Genomic DNA, 18894 nt, shown 5'->3' on the forward strand with positions numbered 1-18894 from the left:
TGCACACCACACTTTTCTGTTTTTTATTTTAACTGCCACTGTATGTCCATGCTTCATCATGGATTGTTTCTTTTGAGGTGTCAAATAAATATTTTAAATGTGTATTGTTCCCTGTGTTTTTATCACAGAGCCCTATTGGGTGAAGAAAACACACTAAACTCCAGAAGACTATTAAGACCAAGAAATACTATGAAACATTACTGTTGCAATGACTTTTATGTTGGGCCCCTTTTTGATCTATATTGAGCCAGAATTATATCTCACAGAACCAGTTTGGATTATCTGGTGCTAATGTGGTGTTAAAATGCACTAGAATACAGGAAATGGCATCTATTTAATTGAAAATGTTCTGGGGGACCCCCAGACCCCCTAGGGTTTTATTTCCTTCATACATCCATGTCTCTGTGTGTTCTTCACATTCCAATGTTGAATCTACACAGTTCTCGTGGATGCTGATCCTAACTACAAATTAACTTGAGTAGTCTGTCTAGTTAGTCTGTTTTAAGGCTATATAATGTGCCATTTGTACAACATATAAACATGTCTAAAGTGCCCTCGGCAACACACGGAACTTAGTGCCCTCTTCAGTGGCGAGAACACGCTGTATGTGCCTTTTTTTTCTTTTCGCCCCTGCCCTCCAAAAAGTCTGTGCACGCCACTGCTTATGGCACAGACAATATTTGGCCATTCCCATGTAAAATTAAAGCAATTAATAAAAGTACCGACATGGAAGGCCTTAGTGACTGCAAACTTTACACAAAAGGCCAAAATATAGACTCAGTTTTTTGCCATCTTGTTAATTTTTCACCTCTGATCACATCTCAGTAATTAAATGAGCAATGAGTCACAAGTTGGTGTAAAGCTTTAAGGTTACATCATGCTGTTACACAAGTCTGTTGTAAATGAATATATGAATATCTGAGATAGCAGACTAAAATAAAATTGTTTAAAACAGTGGAGCACTGTTCAAAGCCAGGTCACCCTCCCCTCATCCACTACTCCTTATTTACCTGAAAAACCCTGTCTGTCTCAAGTTTATTCAATTTTAAGAAGGGGCAGATTTGAAAGTAAGTGAAGTGCCATAGGGCCAGATTTGTATATTCCCTATGTCTGACCTGTGAAGCTCAGAATGCAAATGTTCCAACAATGTATTTTATTTTGATCTCACAATTGAAAGACAAACATTATACAAAAGTATAGAAAAAATAATGCTCCTTTTTAATCTTAGAGGACTGCAGCTTTACAAACATTTGCAAAGAAAAGAAAATGTCTGCTCAAGCGTCATCGACTTAATTTGGTCACATTTTATTAACTTCCTCTGAAATTTACATTTCTTTGATCCATTCTCCTCTCTGTAAGCCCTCTGTATCCAGCTATTTGAATGATTTGCCTTTGAAAAATGTTGCTGTGTACTATTTTCGATGTCAAACACCTGATTTGTGAAAAACTGAGTTTGACTCATTCAGCTGCTCACATCAGACTTCAGGGAGCTTTTCAGCTTAAGTGCTCTTCTCAGTAATAAAAAAAACTAAAGAACCTTTTCGTCATATCTGTTGATTTTGTTTTGGTTTGTATGTGTATCACATTACTGCAATGATGCATGTAAACTGTTCTCAACTATCACTTAAAAAACATTATCTCCTGTAATGATGTTTTATTGGAGAGATAGTAACATTTTGATTACAAGATTTGTTGCATCTCACAATACAGCACTACATAACACAAGGAGTCAACAAAAAACAAACAAACCACTGTGATCTCCATAAAACATGAGCTTAAGTTACTGTAAGCCAACACTTCAAGCTACTGAGTCGCTTCCGACCAGAAGATTGTATTGAAACGCTAATTTTATAGAAAAAGTCGCTGAAGTGATCTGCCTTGGACCACTTTCAGGTCAATTGGTGAACTGGGAAAATCCTCTGAAGACACATTTTGAAAGGACCTCCCCTAAATTTCATACAACTTTTTCTGCAAAGACTACAAAAAGCACATCAAGGTATTGTTAAATTAGGTTAGTTAAGTTAAATATTGATTTTATGAGTCTTGTTAAAAGGTAAAAATTTAATCAATAAAAAAACTAGAATTGATGAACTGGATACAAAAGAGGTGACTGCTCTAAAGCTCGCTGTGCTTCTACGCTTTCTGTTGCTGGATCATCTCCGGTAGTGTCTGAGTCAGGAAGACAAACCGGTCCTTCTTCAAGCTCTGACCAGTTACCTGCTCCTTTAAACGAATTTCCAGGTAGTGTTCTTCTGCTCCATACTTTGGCCAGTGGGCAAGACCATTCCCATTAGGAGACCTAGAAACATACACACGTTAAAAACAAGTTTGTATTAATATTGTAACATTGTTGTATTATAATGCATAATGAGGTTCATTCTTACCCTGTGCGAGCAAAGTTCGCCCAGTAGCTCATCATGGTTCTGCTCAACTGCATCTCTTCTTCAGAGCATTCACCTGAAACAACGATATTCTTGTTACACACCCAGAGAAAATCCAGACCTCTGGTGCTCTGCTCAAAAATGATTTTTTATATCGCACTTACTACTTAATTTGACATGGGAAGTTGTGAAGCAAAATCCTAATACTGTCATGATTTCATCTGCATGGTCACTGCCAACAAAGCTCGGCCTTCTGTCCTGCATGAGTTTGGGAGGATACTGGTACTCATACAGGTACACGGGGGCGCCTGCATCTATTGGCAGACAAATGAGTGTGATATCATGTTATTGTGTGACAGTGAATATTAATTAATGGTTCTAAAATAGATTGGAGTAGTCTTAAGTAAATAAACTACCTCTGTGGATATTCGCTGTCTTTATGGCTGGAATGGTGAATATCAGATCTCCAAGCATCTCTGTGAACCCGTCTCTATTTTTCACACGATCTTCCCCATTTCCAATGTATTCCTCTACGATCAAACCACTGATGATGGGCTTGAGAAAAAGAAAAAGAGCAACACGTGTTAAAGAGTTTCGAGCATAATTAAACAGTAACACTGTATTTGTCTCAGACTGTCTGTCTTATGAAGCGCCCTGCTAAATTCTTTATATGGGTTTCATTACATCTGTTTCAATCGGTAAAGTGTTATGATGTGGACCTATACATTTATTGCTGCTTTGTTAATATCTGTATGGTTAATGTGGCGAGTGAAGCCAAAATGTCCTATGTTTTGAAAGGTCTCTGAACGTCTCAGGTTTCTGTTATTTGGGTTCTCATTTGTTTGGGCAGGTGTCAATCATTTTCTCTGTTATTCGGGATTAACCTGTCGGATTGTTAGAGGGGTGGGACTAAAGGGAAAGCAAGAGAAATGACTTCTTTTAAATAACTTTATGAAAAAGTGTTATTTACGGTCATCAAACTGGAGTTGACGCAAGTGTTTGCTTCTTCTGTTAATAGTGTAACCAAGTGTGTTTAAGAAGTGAGAGCTTGCTACTGAAGAACATTATGGGACTTTTGCTAGCTAGTTAGCATCGCCAACTGCTAATCAGGAGAGCTGCACTACGAGGTTGGACTATCAAGTGCCGCTTCAAGCATCAGGACAGGACCAGGCATCGGGATGGGTCTCTGGTCGCTTAACTCACTGCCTCTTGGAAGACATTTTGGAAATTGCAAGATCACTTTTCCGTGGTTTGGGTGTGAGTATGCTGACATGTGGTTTCAACATGGTTTTCTATATGAGCTCCAGCATGCGCGCCATTACTGGTACCCACTGAAACACTACACTACTACTATTTTGCAGGTTTCTAATGTGTGTGTATTTCTTGGTTATGAGGTGATTCAAAACAAAGGGAAAAGACATGAGCCACAAGGTTTAGACCTTAAAGTAGTTTATTATTTCTAAATCCTTTTTTGAAGGTGTTATTCATGCTGATGTTTATATTGAATAAGAGCTATAGTTACAGTTAAAATAAACTGCCTCGGAAAATTAATGCTCAACGACAGTATAGTTGCAATTATCCAGGCCTCTCTGCAATTTGGCCAGGTTCATTTTCAATGTGTGTAAATTATTGTAAAACATCCCAAATTATACTAGAAGGTTTCACCAATTCAAGTTTTTGCTTCAGCGACCGCTCGTGCAGCTGCACGCTATGGCCTGCCGGTATCGTCAGCTGCCTCAGGAGTCCCCCGAGCCAACCAGGCTTGATAGGACTCCTTCTTCAGCTTGACAGCATCCCTTACTTCCGGGGTCCACCACTGGGTTCGGGGTTCAGCTCCAAACAGCCGCGTCAACAATGGAAGTGGAGAACATGGTCGAATAATACTCAATGTCCCCAGCCTCCCTCGGGATCTGGTCAAAGCTCTCCCAGAGGTGGGAGTTGAGGACCTCCCCGACAGAGGGTTCGGCCAGACATTCCAATTCTGTCCAGCTTCCTCCCCTGCCAGCAGATCCGACTCACCACCAGGTGGTGATCATTTGACAGCTCAGCCCCTCTCTTCACATGAGTGCCCAAGACATACGGCCGGAGGTCAGATGACACAACTAAAAAGTTGATCATTGACCTCTGGCCTAGAGAGTCCTGGTGCCACGTGCACTGACGGACACCCTTATGCTTGAACATGGTGTTTGTTGTGGACAACCCGTGACTAGCACAGAAATCCAGCAACAGAACATCGCACAGGTTCAAATCGGGGAGGCCGTTCCTCCCAATCACACCCCTCCAGGTAACGCTGTCGCTGCCCATGTGGGTGTTGAAGTTCTCCAGTAAAACGATGGAGTCCCCAGTTGGAGAACCTTCCGGTACCCCTCCCAGGGCCTCCAAGAAAGCCAGGTACTCTACACTGCTCTTCAGCTCGTAAGCCGAAACAACAGTGAGAGACCTATACCCGACCCCAGGGCGCAGGGAGGCGACCCTGTCGTTTACCGGGGAGAACTCAAAGACATGGCAGCTGAGCTGGGGAGGTATAAGCAAACCCACACCAGCTCGCCGCCTCTCACGGAGGGCAACTCCAGAGCAGAAGAGAGTCCAGCCTCTCTCAAGGAGTTGGGTTCCAGAGCCTGACTGTGCATGGAGGCGAGCCCAACTATCTCTAGCTGGTACCGCTCAACCTTCCGAACTAGCTCAGGCTCTTTCCCCCCCAGCGAGGTGACATTCCATGTCCCCATGGCGACGTGAACATCCTTGTTTTTATTTTATTGTTTATTAGGGGCTTTGGAACTGCTCTTAGTCTAACCTGTTTGCCTTGGGAGACCCTACCAGGGGCATAAAGCCCCGGACAACATTGCTCCAAAGATCATTCAGGTGGTCAAACCCCTCAACCATGGTATGGTGGTGGTTCAAAGAGGGGTCTGGCAGAAGTTCGGGAAGGCCATGGAGGAGGACTACCACCCGGCGCCTCAGGAAGGGGAAGCAGTCCTCCAACACTGTTAACAGTGGAGATGGGGAGCTGTTGACCTCAACTGGGGACATTGTCGGGCGGTGGATAGAATATCTCAAGGATCTCCTCCCACTGACACGCCTTCCATAGAGGAAGCAGAGGCTGGGGACTCGGAGGTTGATTCATTTATCACTCTAGCCGAAGTCACTTAGTAGTTCAGAAGCTCCTCGGTGGCAAGGCACCAGGGGTGGATGAGATCGTCCCTGAGTACCTCAAGTCTCTGGATGTTGTGGGGCTGTCTTGGCTGACACGTCTCTGCAGCACCGTGTGGCAGTCAGGGACAGTGCCTCTGGACTGGCAGACCGGGGTAGTGGCCCCTCTATTCAAAAAGGGGGACCGGAGGATGTGTTCCAACTATCGGGGATCACACTCCTCAGCCTCCCTGGGAAAGTCTATTCCAGGACACTGGAGAGGAGAATTCGGCCGATTGTCGACCCTCGGATTCAGGAGGAACAATGCGGTTTTCGTCCTGGCCGTAGAACACTGAACCAGCTTTATACCCTCCGCAGAGTGCTCGAGGGTTCATGGTAGTTTTCCCAACCAGTCCACATGCACTTTGTGGACTTGGAGAAGGCATTCGACCGCGTCCCTCATGGCATTCTGTGGGAGGTGCTCCAGGAGGATGGGGTCGGGGGCCCTCTGCTAAGGGCTATGTGGTCCCTGTACGACCGGAGCAGGAGCTTGGTTCGCATTGCCAGCAGTAAGTCAGACCTGTTCCTGATGCATGTTTGACCCGTAAGGACTGCCCTTTGTCACCGGTTCTGTTCATTATTTTTATGGACAGAATTTCTAGGTGGAGCCAGGGGCCAGAGGGGTTCTGGTTCGAGAGCCACTGGATTTCATCTCTGCTTTTCGCAGATGATGTTGCCTTGTTGGCTCCTTCAAGCCAGGACCTCCAGTGTGGGAGTGTGAACCAGCTGGGATGAGAGTCAGCACCTCCAAGTCCGAGGCCATGGTTCTCGAACCGGAAAAAGGTGGCATGCTCCCTCCGGGTTGGGGGAGAGCTCCTGCCTCAAGTGGAGGAGTTTAAGTATCTTAGGGTCTTGTTCACAAGTGAGGGAAGGATGGAGTGCAAGATTGAAAGGCAGATTGGTGCAGTGGCCGCAGTAATGCGGACGTTGTATCAGTCTGTCGGGAGGAGCCAGCTGAGGTGGCTTGGGCATCTGTATCGGATGCCCCCTGGACGCCTTCCTCGGGAGGTGTGCCTGGCATGCCCTACTGGGAGGAGACCCCGAGGAAGACCCAGGACACGCTGGAGTCACTATGTCACTTGGCTGGCCAGCTGCCCCCACAACCCAGCCCCAGATAGCCAGAAGAAGATGGATGGATGGCTTTCACCAATTCGCTCCCATTCACTTTGATACAAAAAGGGGAATACATGAAAATCGTAAAACAGTTGAGTGAGAGGGCTACACTTACATCAGGGTTGAAGATGGAAATTATGTTCTGGACCTGCTCCGGATCCATTCCCTCAGTCCAGTTTGGAGCAGCAAAGAACTAAGGGAAGAAACAGCTGGAATTAATATTTCAGACAAAATCAAAATGTTTAATGGGCTCATATGGCAATCAATTCAACATTCACACTTACATCAGGAAGTAACCAGCCCCCTTCATCATCATTAACACCAGTCATGAATGGCACAGTGAGAAGTTCATGTTTCTGGAACAGCTCGTCAACAGGTTTGGTCAGGAAGTGTCCATCAACATTTATGGTATATCTTAAATGTTCATTCTTGAGAGAACCAAATGTATGAAGAGAAAAAAAAACATTTGAAAAATGGCTGCATAATGAAAATCCCATGAAGTCAGTTGTTTTTAGTTTTGCATACAATAACTTACTTTTGTAATATCCACAAAAGTATCGAAATCGATGTTTTTCAAGCAATCAGCGAGTTTCTCTTTGCTTCCGAAGCTACAGTCAGTTATATTTGCGACCATCTGAGGACATTTTAAAAAAACAAACACGTTATGATATTCTCAGTATAGTACACAGAAGCTTGGCACTAAGTAGAGCACATACCTCCGCCTAGGGCTGGGCGATATGGCTGAAAGATGTGTCACTTTCTAAGTGTTTCTTATCAGTTGATATAGATAATAGATTTTTTTTTTAACTTATATGAAATAAGAATGTACGGGGGTCAAGTACGTGAATAAGATTCTTGTATCCAGACTTCTCAACTGTTCTTGCGGTAGCAAGTCCTTCGCTAAATGATACGCCATTGCATCCCTTATTTCTTTATAACGCTTTGATGTTTTGTCGTATGGCACTGCTGCCGTATACCTCTCCATGGTGGTCTGTTGCAGCTTGTGTGGTGTTCCACCTGCACTGTCAGATGTCGATGGCTGTGGCTGTTTGACAATGCTATACTCCAATGGATGAGAGTAGCTGAGGTTGTAAAATAAATTTGTTGTATTGCCAGACTTGGTAGGGTCGACGACCTTGCATAGTTTGCAGACAACATCGGTCTGACTTTTGTCGGACTTAAAATATCCAAAAAACTGCCAAACTGGTGACGTGACCGTTCCTCTTTAATCCACAATTTCCTCTTGCGCTGTCGCACTCATTTTCTCCTTTTACTCCACGCTGTTCTTTCTGTTAAAGCAGTTATGAGGCACGATGGCTAAACATGAAAGTGCTACTGTGCATGTCACTCAAGTGAGTTTGTTCATGCCACCAACCTTGCTTAGCTGGGACGGGAGAGGTCAAGAAGATAAAGCCTTTCCTCTGCCTACATCCCCCAGAATGCCTTGTGGTTCTGGATTGGGCTTTTCTTCCTTTTTTTTCCTAACGGAGTTCAGTTAAGTTATTGAACGTACTATCGAACGTATTTTCTATTGATATTGATCACGTGTCTATCACGAAAGATATCGTTATCATTTTATTGCCCAGCCCTACCAAGGACCAACAGTCCCCCTTTAATTCAATCAAGTCTAATCCAGTATAAAACTCAATAGTCCTGTATTAGTCTGAATTCTAAACCAGCCCTTAACTGCTTAACTATAATATGAGTTCACCATATCTAGGAACCACATCAAATTGTACACACTGATAGATACCAGCCACCTAAATGCACGTTTTTTTGTTTTTTTTTTCAATCATATTCCTTGAGAAATAAATGCCCTATCTGGCAATGTCTATTGTGGGCCGAGACCCATCCTCCATCCAAGTTCCATTGAAATTTGTTGAGTATTTTTTGTTTAATCCTGCTCATAAACCAACCAACCCAACAAAGAAAATAATAGACACACTGATAATCAACCTGTGTTGTAGAAAGAGGATCATTTGCCACAAGTAAATCCATTGCAGCAGTGCCACTCTCAGCAATGGCATGGTGGAACAGGCCGTTGGACAGTGGCGAGAGAAGCTGTTGATTTAAGTGACAAAAATTAGAGGCTATTTGAGCAGCAGGAGCTTTGCAGTGAGTGAAAAAAGTGCTTTACATGCTAATTGATTCTTACCAGGAGGGATACGCTCACTCCACCAGCCGACTCCCCAAATATAGTAACTAAATCTGGGTTTCCCCCAAAGTTGTGAATGTGCTCCTGGACCCACCTCAGAGCTTGAACCTGGTCCAGCAGACCAAAGTTCCCTGACATGTGCTCATCGCCAGTGCTGGATAGAACATACAATTATAATCTTCAAGGCTACATTAACAACTGCTGGTCAAAGTGAGTAAACAAAAAGTACATTAAAGAGAAAACAAAGTTTGAAAAATTTGAATGTAGTTCACATTTGGCATAGATGGGTTTAAAAGAAGTATAACTCAAGTGAGTCTTAGTCTTGGTCTGTGCCAAATCAGTCTTTTTACCTGAGAAAGCCCAGAGCTCCCAAACGGTACTGGATCAGAACCACAACCATATCCTGATATGCAGCCATGGCAGAACCATCAAACATTGAAGCTGACCCCATAGCAAACCCTCCCCCATGGATCCAGACCATGACCTGGCAAGACATGAGGACATTTTAATTTAATTCTGATGGAGCTCATAACAATCAAATAAACTGCAACAAAAAAAACAAAGACTGTTATCCGACAAAAACTGGTTGTGACAAATCAGGTATATTTAGAGACGATCCCTTTGCAGCCCAATTATAAATATTTGGCATCAGTATTGTTTGCCATTAGGGATTGTTCAAAAGGAAATAAAATGTAAACTTCTCCATGAACAGTATCCAGAGCTCAATCTCTTCCATCAGCACTCTTCCATCTGCTGTTTAGAGTTCTTACTGGGAGCTTGGCGTTGGGAGCTCTGTTTGCAGGAGTGTAGATATTGAGGTAAAGGCAGTCTTCGGAAATGTCTGGGATTTCTGGCAGCGTGGCACCGAATTTTTCAAGCAGATCATAAGTGAGCTTAATATACTGAACACACCTGAAAAAAGAGACATGTCTTATCAATAAGCATTGTCATAATTTCTCCAAGCCTAGTATGCGGCAAATGAAGCCTTACATGAGTGGCTGCTGGGTGGCATCCCTCACTCCTTTCCAGCCCTCTACAGGCTGTGGTGCTGCCAGTCTCAGAGCAGGGCCTACAGGTGGCTTGGCGAATGGGATACCCAGGAAGGCATGGACTCCAGCCTCCTTCCCCTTGACGCTCACAAACGTACCTCTCAGACTGCCGAGCTTTGTGTGGACTTCAGGTGATTTGTGTTGTTGAACCTTCTCTGGGAGTGTCTGAGTCATGAAGAGAAACCGGTCCTTCTTCAAGCTCTGACCAGTTACCTGCTCCTTTAAACGGATTTCCAGGTAGTGTTCTTCTGCTCCATACTTTGGCCAGTGGGAGAGACCATTCCCATTAGGAGACCTAGACACAAACACATGTCAAAAACAAGTTTGTATTATTATTGTAACATTGTTTTTATAATGCATAATGAGGTTCGTTCTTACCCTGTGCGAGCAAAGTTAGCCCAGTAGCTCATCATGGTTTTGCTCAACTGCATCTCTTCTTCAGAGCATTCATCTAAAACAACAATATTCTTGTTACACACCCAGAGAAAATCCAGACCTCTGGTGCTCTGCTCAAAAGTTGATTTTCATATTGCACTTACCGCTTAACTTGATATGGGAGTTTGTGAAGCAAATTCCTAATACTGTCATGATTTCATCTCCATGGTCACAGCCAACAAAGCTCGGCCTTTTTTTCTGCATGAATTTGGGAGGATACTGGTACTCATACAGGTACACGGGGGCCCCTGCATCTATTGGCAGACAAATGAGTGTGATATTATGTTGTTGTGTGACAGTGAATATTAAACAATGGTTCTGAAACAGATGAGAAAAATAAGTTCTACCTCTGTGAGCATTAGCTGTCTTTATGGCTGGAATGTTGAACATCAGATCTCCCACCACCTCTCTGAACCCATCTCTATTTTTCACACGATCTTCACCGTTTCCAATATATTCCTCTACAACCAAACCATTGATGATGGGCTTTAGAAATAGAGCAACACCTGTGTTAAAAAGGTTTGGGCATGATGAAACAGTAATACTGTATCAGGCCAGTGTCTGTCTTACATCAGGTTTGAGGAAGGAAATTATGTTCTGGACCTGCTCCCGATCCATTCCCTCAGTCCAGTTTGGAGGAGCAAAGATCTAAGGGAAGACACAACTGGAATTAACATTTCAGACAAAATTAAAATGATTAATGGGCTCATATGGCAATCAATTAAGCATTTACACTTACACCAGCAAGTAACCAGCCCCCTTCATCATCATTAACACCAGTCATGAATGGCACAGTGAGAAGTTCATGTTTCTGGAACAGCTCGTCAACAGGTTTGGTCAGGAAGTATCCATCACCATTTACGGGATAACTTAATTGTACATCCTTGAGAGAACAAAAAGTGTAAAGAGAAAAATTTGAGAAAAAAAACAACATAAAAATAATGACATAACGTCCCATTAACTCAATCTATCAGATTTGCGTACAATAGCTTACCTTCCCTACAGTCACAATAGTATCAAAATCGAGGTTTTTTATGCAGTCAGCAAGCTTCTCTGTGCTTTCGAAGCTACAGCCAGATACATTCGCTGCCATCTGAGGACAACAATGAAGAAAAACAAACATGTTGTTATAATCTCAGTATTGTGCACAACAACTAATATGGCACTCACATATAACAGCAACCTAAACAAGCCATTATTCCCTGAGAAATTATGCCCAATCTCACAATGTTAAAGAAAGTGAAAAACTGTTTTTCTGGATCTGGATTTTCCGGATCTAGACCAGGAGTTGATGGGTCTATTCTTGGCTGAGACCCATCCAAATCTGTTCAACAGTTTTTTTTGTGTAAACCTGCTGGCAAACCAACTGACCAACTAACTTACCAACAAACAAATAAACAAACAGACACAGGTGAAAACACAACCTCCTTAACAGAGGTAATAAACACACTGATAACCAACCTGTGTCGTAGGTAGAGGATTGTTTGTCATGAGTAAATCCATTGCAGCAGTGCCACTCTCAGCAATGGCACGTTGGCACAGGCCGTTGGACAGTGGAGAGAGAAGCTGTTGATTTAAGTGACAAATAAATGAAAGGTTATCAGAGCAGCTGTGACATAACTGTGCATTTAGGTGTTTTATCTGCTGAAGGATCCTTACCAGGAGGGATACGCTCACTCCACCTGCCGACTCCCCAAATATAGTAACTAAATCTGGGTTTCCTCCAAAGTTGTGAATGTGCTCCTGGACCCACCTCAGAGCTTGGACCTGGTCCAGCAGACCAAAGTTCCCCGACATGTGCTCATCTCCAGTGCTGGATAGAACATACAATTATAATCTGTAAGACTACATGAGACACAAATAAGAAATGTCAAAGTATGATCATTCTGCCTGTGATTAGTCAGTCTTTTTACCTGAGAAAACCCAGATGTCCCAAACGATACTGGATCAGAACCACGACCATATCTTGGTATGCAGCTAGGGCGGAGCCATCATACATTGATGCTGACCCCATAGCAAACCCTCCACCATGGATCCAGACCATGACCTGGCAAGATGTAAGGACGTTTTAACTTAATTCTAACAGAGCTCATAAGAATCTCAATCAAAATACATGAAACTAAACAAAGACATTTATCTGAATAAAACAGAGACCTGATGCTGACAAACACACTCTTAGAAATAAGGGTTCCTAAATGGTTCTTCCTGAGGGGTTGGGGTTCGACTCAGAACCTCTACCACCTAAAATATTAGACTTTTCACAAGTCTTCCAAAATGTATTTTAATTGAAGATGTTCATTCCTGTTGGATCAGTTTCCAGTTTTGTTGGTCTGTTGGTCAAATTGAACTGACTGAAGCAGCATCAGTCATACAAGTGTGTGAAATCTGTCACGTTGCTGCTTCCATTAGTCCTATCCTCACTTTCGACCTGTTCCCCAGTACCACACAGCCTGTCCTGTTCTGTTGACCTATCCTCACAGTCTCCTGTCCTTATCCGTCATTGTTCCAAAATGTATTAAAAGTAAATGTTTTACATTACCTGACTGTTTTCTCTTTTCAAACATTAGTCAGTCAAACATGGATTGTTAGCATAATGGGTGACCACAGCATACAATAAACTGGATTCAGTATTTCTTTTGGCAAATCTGTAGAATACGTAAGGTTCTCTGAAAACCCTCAAAAGATATTAGTCAAAAACAGGCAATATTTGGAGCCTCTAGGGTGGATTCTAAATGAGACATTTGGAATATGAAAAGGTTCTCCATAAAACCACCTCAGTCAGTTCTTGTTAGCACCAGAAGAAAGTGGAAAGGTTCTGAATAGAACAGCCAATAAGGATTCTGAGTGAAACCATGGCACCATAGAAAGTTTCTCTGTAGACCTTGTTATGGGGGGTTCTGGGTAGATGGTTCAAGGTATAACCTTTAATGTTGGGTTTTAGGTATGTAATTCAGCAGCACCACATACAGTAAAGGGTTCTTACTGGGAGCTTGGCGTCGGGACCTCTGTTTGCAGGAGTGTAAATGTTGAGGTAAAGGCAGTCTTCTGAAATCTCTGGGATTTCTATCTCCAAGACACCGATTAGTTCAAGCACATCATGAACATGCTGTTTATCCTGAACACACCTGAAGAAAGAGACACGTCTCATCAATAAGTATCGTCGTAAGTTCTCCAAGCGTATTATGCAACAAGTGATGCCTTACATGAGTGGCTGCTGGGTGGCGTCCCTCACTCCTTTCCAGCCCTCTACAGGCTGTGGTGCTGCCAGTCTCAGAGCAGGGCCTACAGGTGGCTTGGCGAATGGGACACCCAGGAAGGCATGGACTCCAGCCTCCTTCCCCTTGACGCTCACAAATGTACCTCTCAGGCTGCCGAGCTTTGTGTGGACTTCAGGTGCTTCAGGCAACGAGGCAGATTCATAATGTGACACTTCACAATTTATCAATTCATTTTCCATTACCAATTATATACATAAAAAATAAATATTTCTTCCAAACATGGCACAGTTGGCTGGTTTTAAAGCAGTTCATGTTGCAAATAAGATAATTAGATAATTTAGCTACTTTCCATTTCAGCTGTTGAGCCATGTGAAAGAATCACAGTTCCTCTCTCTCGTGCTTGCCATCCAGTTATAACTCATTTATAGTTATGTACCATTTGTTGACAGACAGAAAACTAAACAACAATTTTTGTTAATAGATTTATCGTGCTTGTCCTGAACATCTACTGGTTCCATCTTCTCCAGTGTGACAATCTACAGTTTTTCTCTGTGCAAATTTAACTTGAATTAGACTGTTTATACCAAACATTTTGATGATGTCACCTTGGGCTGTGGGGCACTTTGGGGATTTAACTTTTTGAACTAAAACTTTATACAGTTAATGATTAATCAAAGTAATACCAACATATTAATCATTTATAAAATGTAGCTCTCCAAACTGGCTCTGTGCCTGTCAGGCTGCAGAGCTACACCTTTACTGAACTGTGACCTACTGAGTGCAGTGTTGCAGTGCAATGACTGTTACATACATTTACAGTGTGCTGACATCCTCTCTCAACGTTAAGATAATTTGACTTAATTGCCTGCTGGTTATTTATTTCAAACAGTTTGGATCCTTTGTAAAGTTGTTGTTAATTATCTATTCAACTAACCTGGTGGATAACATGTTGTTATAATAGAAAAAGTCTAAAACTAAATAAAAAAACATCCTGCATGAAAATAATAAAGATGCATTACATTGCTTCATCATACACCACATTTAGTATGGAGCTTATTAACACACCCACAGTTATTCTCATTTAATATAAGCCAGCACCAGCCTACATATCTGAAAGGACTTTGAGGGCTTCTGTTAGGGCTTTGAGTTTCACCTTTGGACACAATGTGCATCTCCAGTATGTGGTTGAGAAGGTAAACAGTGTCAACAGGTAAGAGGGCACAATGAGAAATGCATTTAAAAAGAGGATACACTGCAGCTGGGGTCGGCCCGTGCTGTTGCTCAGACTAAGAGCAATCCTTATTAATGTCGATGTGCATCATGCAAATAAAGTAGTTTTGTCCTACTTACCATGTAGGTCTGCAGCCACGCACAGAAACAAAACAAACATTAAAAAGAAGGAAGTTTGCTTCTCACGGAGCTCCATGGTGGGGCTGTGACGGGTTGCGACACTCTGCTGGAGGACGTGCAGAGACGAAGTGCTGCCTCCCGGGAAGCCTTCTGCTTTTAACTCGGACAGAGGTCGTGCTGCAGCTCACAGTATGACATCATCAGGTTTGACAACACCACGACAGGTGATAACTATGGCAAGCCGTTTTAACATTTAACAGCTACACTGGATATGTATTGCAGATATCTGTAATTCAATTCTTCCTAGTCAAAAAGAACATTTCAGATATCCACAACGTCATTCTTCCTAGGACAAATGACGTCAATTTTGCCATTCATATGTATTGGGCTTTCAATTTTTGATTTTTTTGATTTTTTTTTTGAACATTCCCAATGAACATTCTAGATATCTGCAATAGAATTCTTACTAGGAAAAACTCCCATATCAGATATCTTCAATCCAATTGTTACTAGTCATAATTTTCATTTCAGATATTCAAAATGAAAAACTATTCCAGATATCCAGAACGTAATTTTGAATATCCAAAAATACATTGTGACAATGTATTTTTGGATATTCATAATTACATTTTGGATATCTGAGATTAAAAAATAAGACGGCAAAAGGCAAATTGTCAGAAATTAAGAATAAAAAAATTAAATAGCCTATTTGGCAGTTACAGAGTGGCTGTGGTTTTATACTCCTTCTGGCATTGTTATTCATTATGTAATTAACTGGGTTATGGTTCAAATCCCAGGCTGTGTGAACTGCCAGAGGAAATGTACATACAGTGCGTACAGGTTTAAAAAGAGGTTTGACAGGTTTGAAAATATTAAAAAAAAAGTCTACAGCTTAGTCTACTGCCACCCCTCTATATATCTGACAAGAGGAACATGCCTGCTGTAGACCAGCTTAGTAATTAAATGAACATTGAGTCACAAGTAGGTGTAAAGTACAGTGGGATTTAAGGTTACGACCTAGTTTCACTAGGCTTATTTATTTTATTGTAGCTCATCATGCTGTTACACAAGTCTGTTGTAAATGAATAAATGAATATCTGAGATAGCAGACTAAAATAAAATTGTTAAAAACAGTGGAAATAAGTGAAGTGCCAACAGCAAATGTCTGTCCAAGCATCATCAACTTAACTTAATCACATTTTATTAATTTCCTTTGCAATGCATTTGTTTGATCCATTCTCCTCTCTGTAAGCCCTCTCTATCCAGCTATTTGAATGATTTGCCTTTGAAAAATGTTGCTTTGTACTATTTTCACTGTCAAACACCTGATTTGTGAAAAACTGACTTTGACTCATTCAACTGCTCACATCGGACTTCAGGGAGCTTTTAGTCTTAAGTGCTCTTCTCAGTAATAAAAAAAAACTGAAAAGAACCTTTTCGTCATATGTGATGATTTTGTTTTGGTTTGTATGTGTATCACATTACTGCAATGATGCATGTAAACTGTCAACTATCACTTAAAAAACATTATCTCCTGTATTGATGTTTTAATGGAGAGACAGTAACATTTTGATTACAATATTTGTTGCACCTCACAATACAACACTACATAACACAAGGAGTCATCAAAAAGCAAACAAACCACTGTTATCTCTATAAAACATGAGCTTAAGTGACTGTAAGCCAACACTTCAAGCTACTGAGTAGCTTCCGACCAGAAGATTGTATTGACACGCTAATTAACTCGCTTCTAACTGATTTACGCTTCGACAGTTTCTGTCTTGAACACTTGATCCATTTATTGTTCTTTACATGTGGTCTCTTATCGATCAAACATAATATTTCTCCTTTGTAAACAAAACAATAATAACTTAAAGCTAGGGTCTGTAATGTTGTTCAGAAACACATTTTGTTATACTGGGTGAAACGCTCCTGCTATCCTGAGAGTAGTCAATACATTATGTATTCAGAAAAAGGAACAAAAATAATCGGACCTCTGTGGCAGCTGTAGGACTGAGAAAAAGCTGACCAATCCCTGCCGTCTGGCCCGGACAGCACGGATTGGTCAGATGCCTTCATGTGTTCTGTCCCTCCCTCGTCCGCGCGTGCACACCTTACATTTCACTGTTGCCGGAAATATTCAGCACACTCCTCTGCAGAAATATGGAGTTGCAGGAGAAGACGTTCATTTGGTTACAATGGCAGAGAGAATGCAGCCAGGGTTACTTGTAACAGCTCACATCGCTAAAAAGGCAAGGAAAAGAAAGCCTGAGGCAGAAAAGGCTACGACGAAAAAGGCTCTGGATAAGAAACAAGTCGGACCGAGTCAACATTGGTGCTGCGTTTGAGCGGTGGAGACAACTGGGGCATATGAAGGGCTTGAAACGTGATGCAGAGGTTGCTCTATTTGTGTTGGACAGGTAATTAATTGTTTTGTTTCAGGGGGATTTGTTATTTTCATGAAATATGTGAGGTTTGCCAACTTGGCTACGTTTGTAGCTCGTATTAGCCCAATGCTAACGTTAGCTTTTTTGTGTGTTGTTTTTAGCCATGAGAATGGCTAATGAGTCGGCCCAATTTCCACTGGATAGGGGTCCGTTGCGTTGCGGCTCCGATCCGGTTTTGCTCCGCCTTCCGGCAATCCCCACCGGTTGCGGTTTGAGTCCTCAGCGGCGCAGTACGGTAGACAGCTGGCCTCACGATGTGTGCTATTTTATTTAGAAAAGTAACCGGATGTAGTTTGTTATTTTGGCGCTTGACTTCCTGTCTGCTCCGTGCTAAATTCAGCTGAATTGCTGCGTCTTGCTCCGGCATCTGCTTCTCCCTGCTGAGTCCCACTAACAGATGCGCGTTCAAGTTTGTGGGGGCGTGGCTTTGGACGGAGCACTGACGGGATGGGGGGTGGAACTTAGAGGAGGTGCCACTTTCAAATCTTGCTAGCTCTCTTGCTAGCTCTCCAGGATTATAGACCCTAGCTTTAAATTCTGCTACAACTTGTCTCAGCGTCAGCTATACACAGCATGAGTATGAGTAGTGAAAAATATTTTCAGGTGCCGGGTAAGAGGTTTGTTCCTACTTATAACATCTGTGCCAGTTACAACAGCAACACCTGATAACATAAATTACAATGTAAACGATAGTATGGCTCTTACAGTGACCCTTGTTCATCTCTTATAGTAAAGTGCCCTCTAGTGACACATGTGGTGCCTTTTTTTCACATCTTTCACCCCTGTGTGGACAATTTTGTTGTTTGTGTGAAGATTGCATAAAATAGTTGGACAATGTTGAGTCAGGTAGATACAAACACATCTAAATAAAACACGATTTTGCAACTTCAAAAGATTTTTTTATTTTAGATTATTAAAATAAATAGAAACTGTGCGTTCCTGGTGGTAAAGAGGCCCTACATATTATTTTGGCGCTTTTAAGATTTTGTAAAAAAATTCACTAAAGTGATCTGCCTTGGACAACTTTCAGGTCAATTGGTGAACTGGGAAAATCCTCTGAAGACACATTTTGAAAGGACCTCCCCTAAATTTCATACAACTTGTTCTGCAAAGGCTACAAAAAGCACATGTTATCAAAATTTATATTTTATGAGGCTTGTTAAAAGGTAAAAATTGAATCAATAAAAAAACTAGAATTGATGGACTGGATACAGAAGAGGTGACTGCTCTAAAGCTCGCTGTGCTTCTTTGCTTTCTGTTGTTGAACTTTCTGCGGGAGTGTCTGAGTCAGGAAGACAAACCGGTCCTTCTTCAAGCTCTGACCAGTCACCTGCTCCTTTAAACGAATTTCCAGGTATTGTTCTTCTGCTCCATACTTTGGCCAGTGGGCAAGACCATCCCCATTAGGAGACCTAGACACATACGTGCATGAAAAACAAGTTTGTTTACAGTTTTTCTCAATTGTTTACACACAAAAATTGGTACTTGAGACAAAATGACCACAACATGTAACTCATGCACCAACCTTCTGAACCAATTTTGCTAAACTACAAGCAC

The 18894-nt window shown here is 42.0% G+C and overlaps 1 protein-coding gene across 1 annotated transcript in view; it reads right to left on the bottom strand.

Moving 5' to 3' along the window:
- Positions 1–1138: 1138 nt before the first annotated feature.
- ces2b (carboxylesterase 2b) overlaps positions 1139–18894 on the bottom strand; it is a 66267-nt gene continuing 48511 nt past the window's right edge. Inside the window, 20 exon segments of the mRNA XM_030426244.1 lie at positions 1139–2299; positions 2385–2457; positions 2546–2695; positions 2798–2936; positions 6799–6876; positions 6968–7111; positions 7219–7317; positions 8640–8744; positions 8839–8992; positions 9189–9322; positions 9609–9750; positions 9829–10182; positions 10266–10338; positions 10427–10576; positions 10670–10808; positions 10893–10970; positions 11062–11205; positions 11317–11415; positions 11784–11888; positions 11982–12135. Coding sequence (XP_030282104.1) covers positions 2116–2299; positions 2385–2457; positions 2546–2695; positions 2798–2936; positions 6799–6876; positions 6968–7111; positions 7219–7317; positions 8640–8744; positions 8839–8992; positions 9189–9322; positions 9609–9750; positions 9829–10182; positions 10266–10338; positions 10427–10576; positions 10670–10808; positions 10893–10970; positions 11062–11205; positions 11317–11415; positions 11784–11888; positions 11982–12135 — 2698 coding nt within the window. The 3' untranslated portion in view covers positions 1139–2115.

The sequence above is a fragment of the Sparus aurata genome, chromosome 8 (genome assembly GCF_900880675.1).
Source record: "Sparus aurata chromosome 8, fSpaAur1.1, whole genome shotgun sequence".
NCBI classification, from domain to species: domain Eukaryota; kingdom Metazoa; phylum Chordata; class Actinopteri; order Spariformes; family Sparidae; genus Sparus; species Sparus aurata.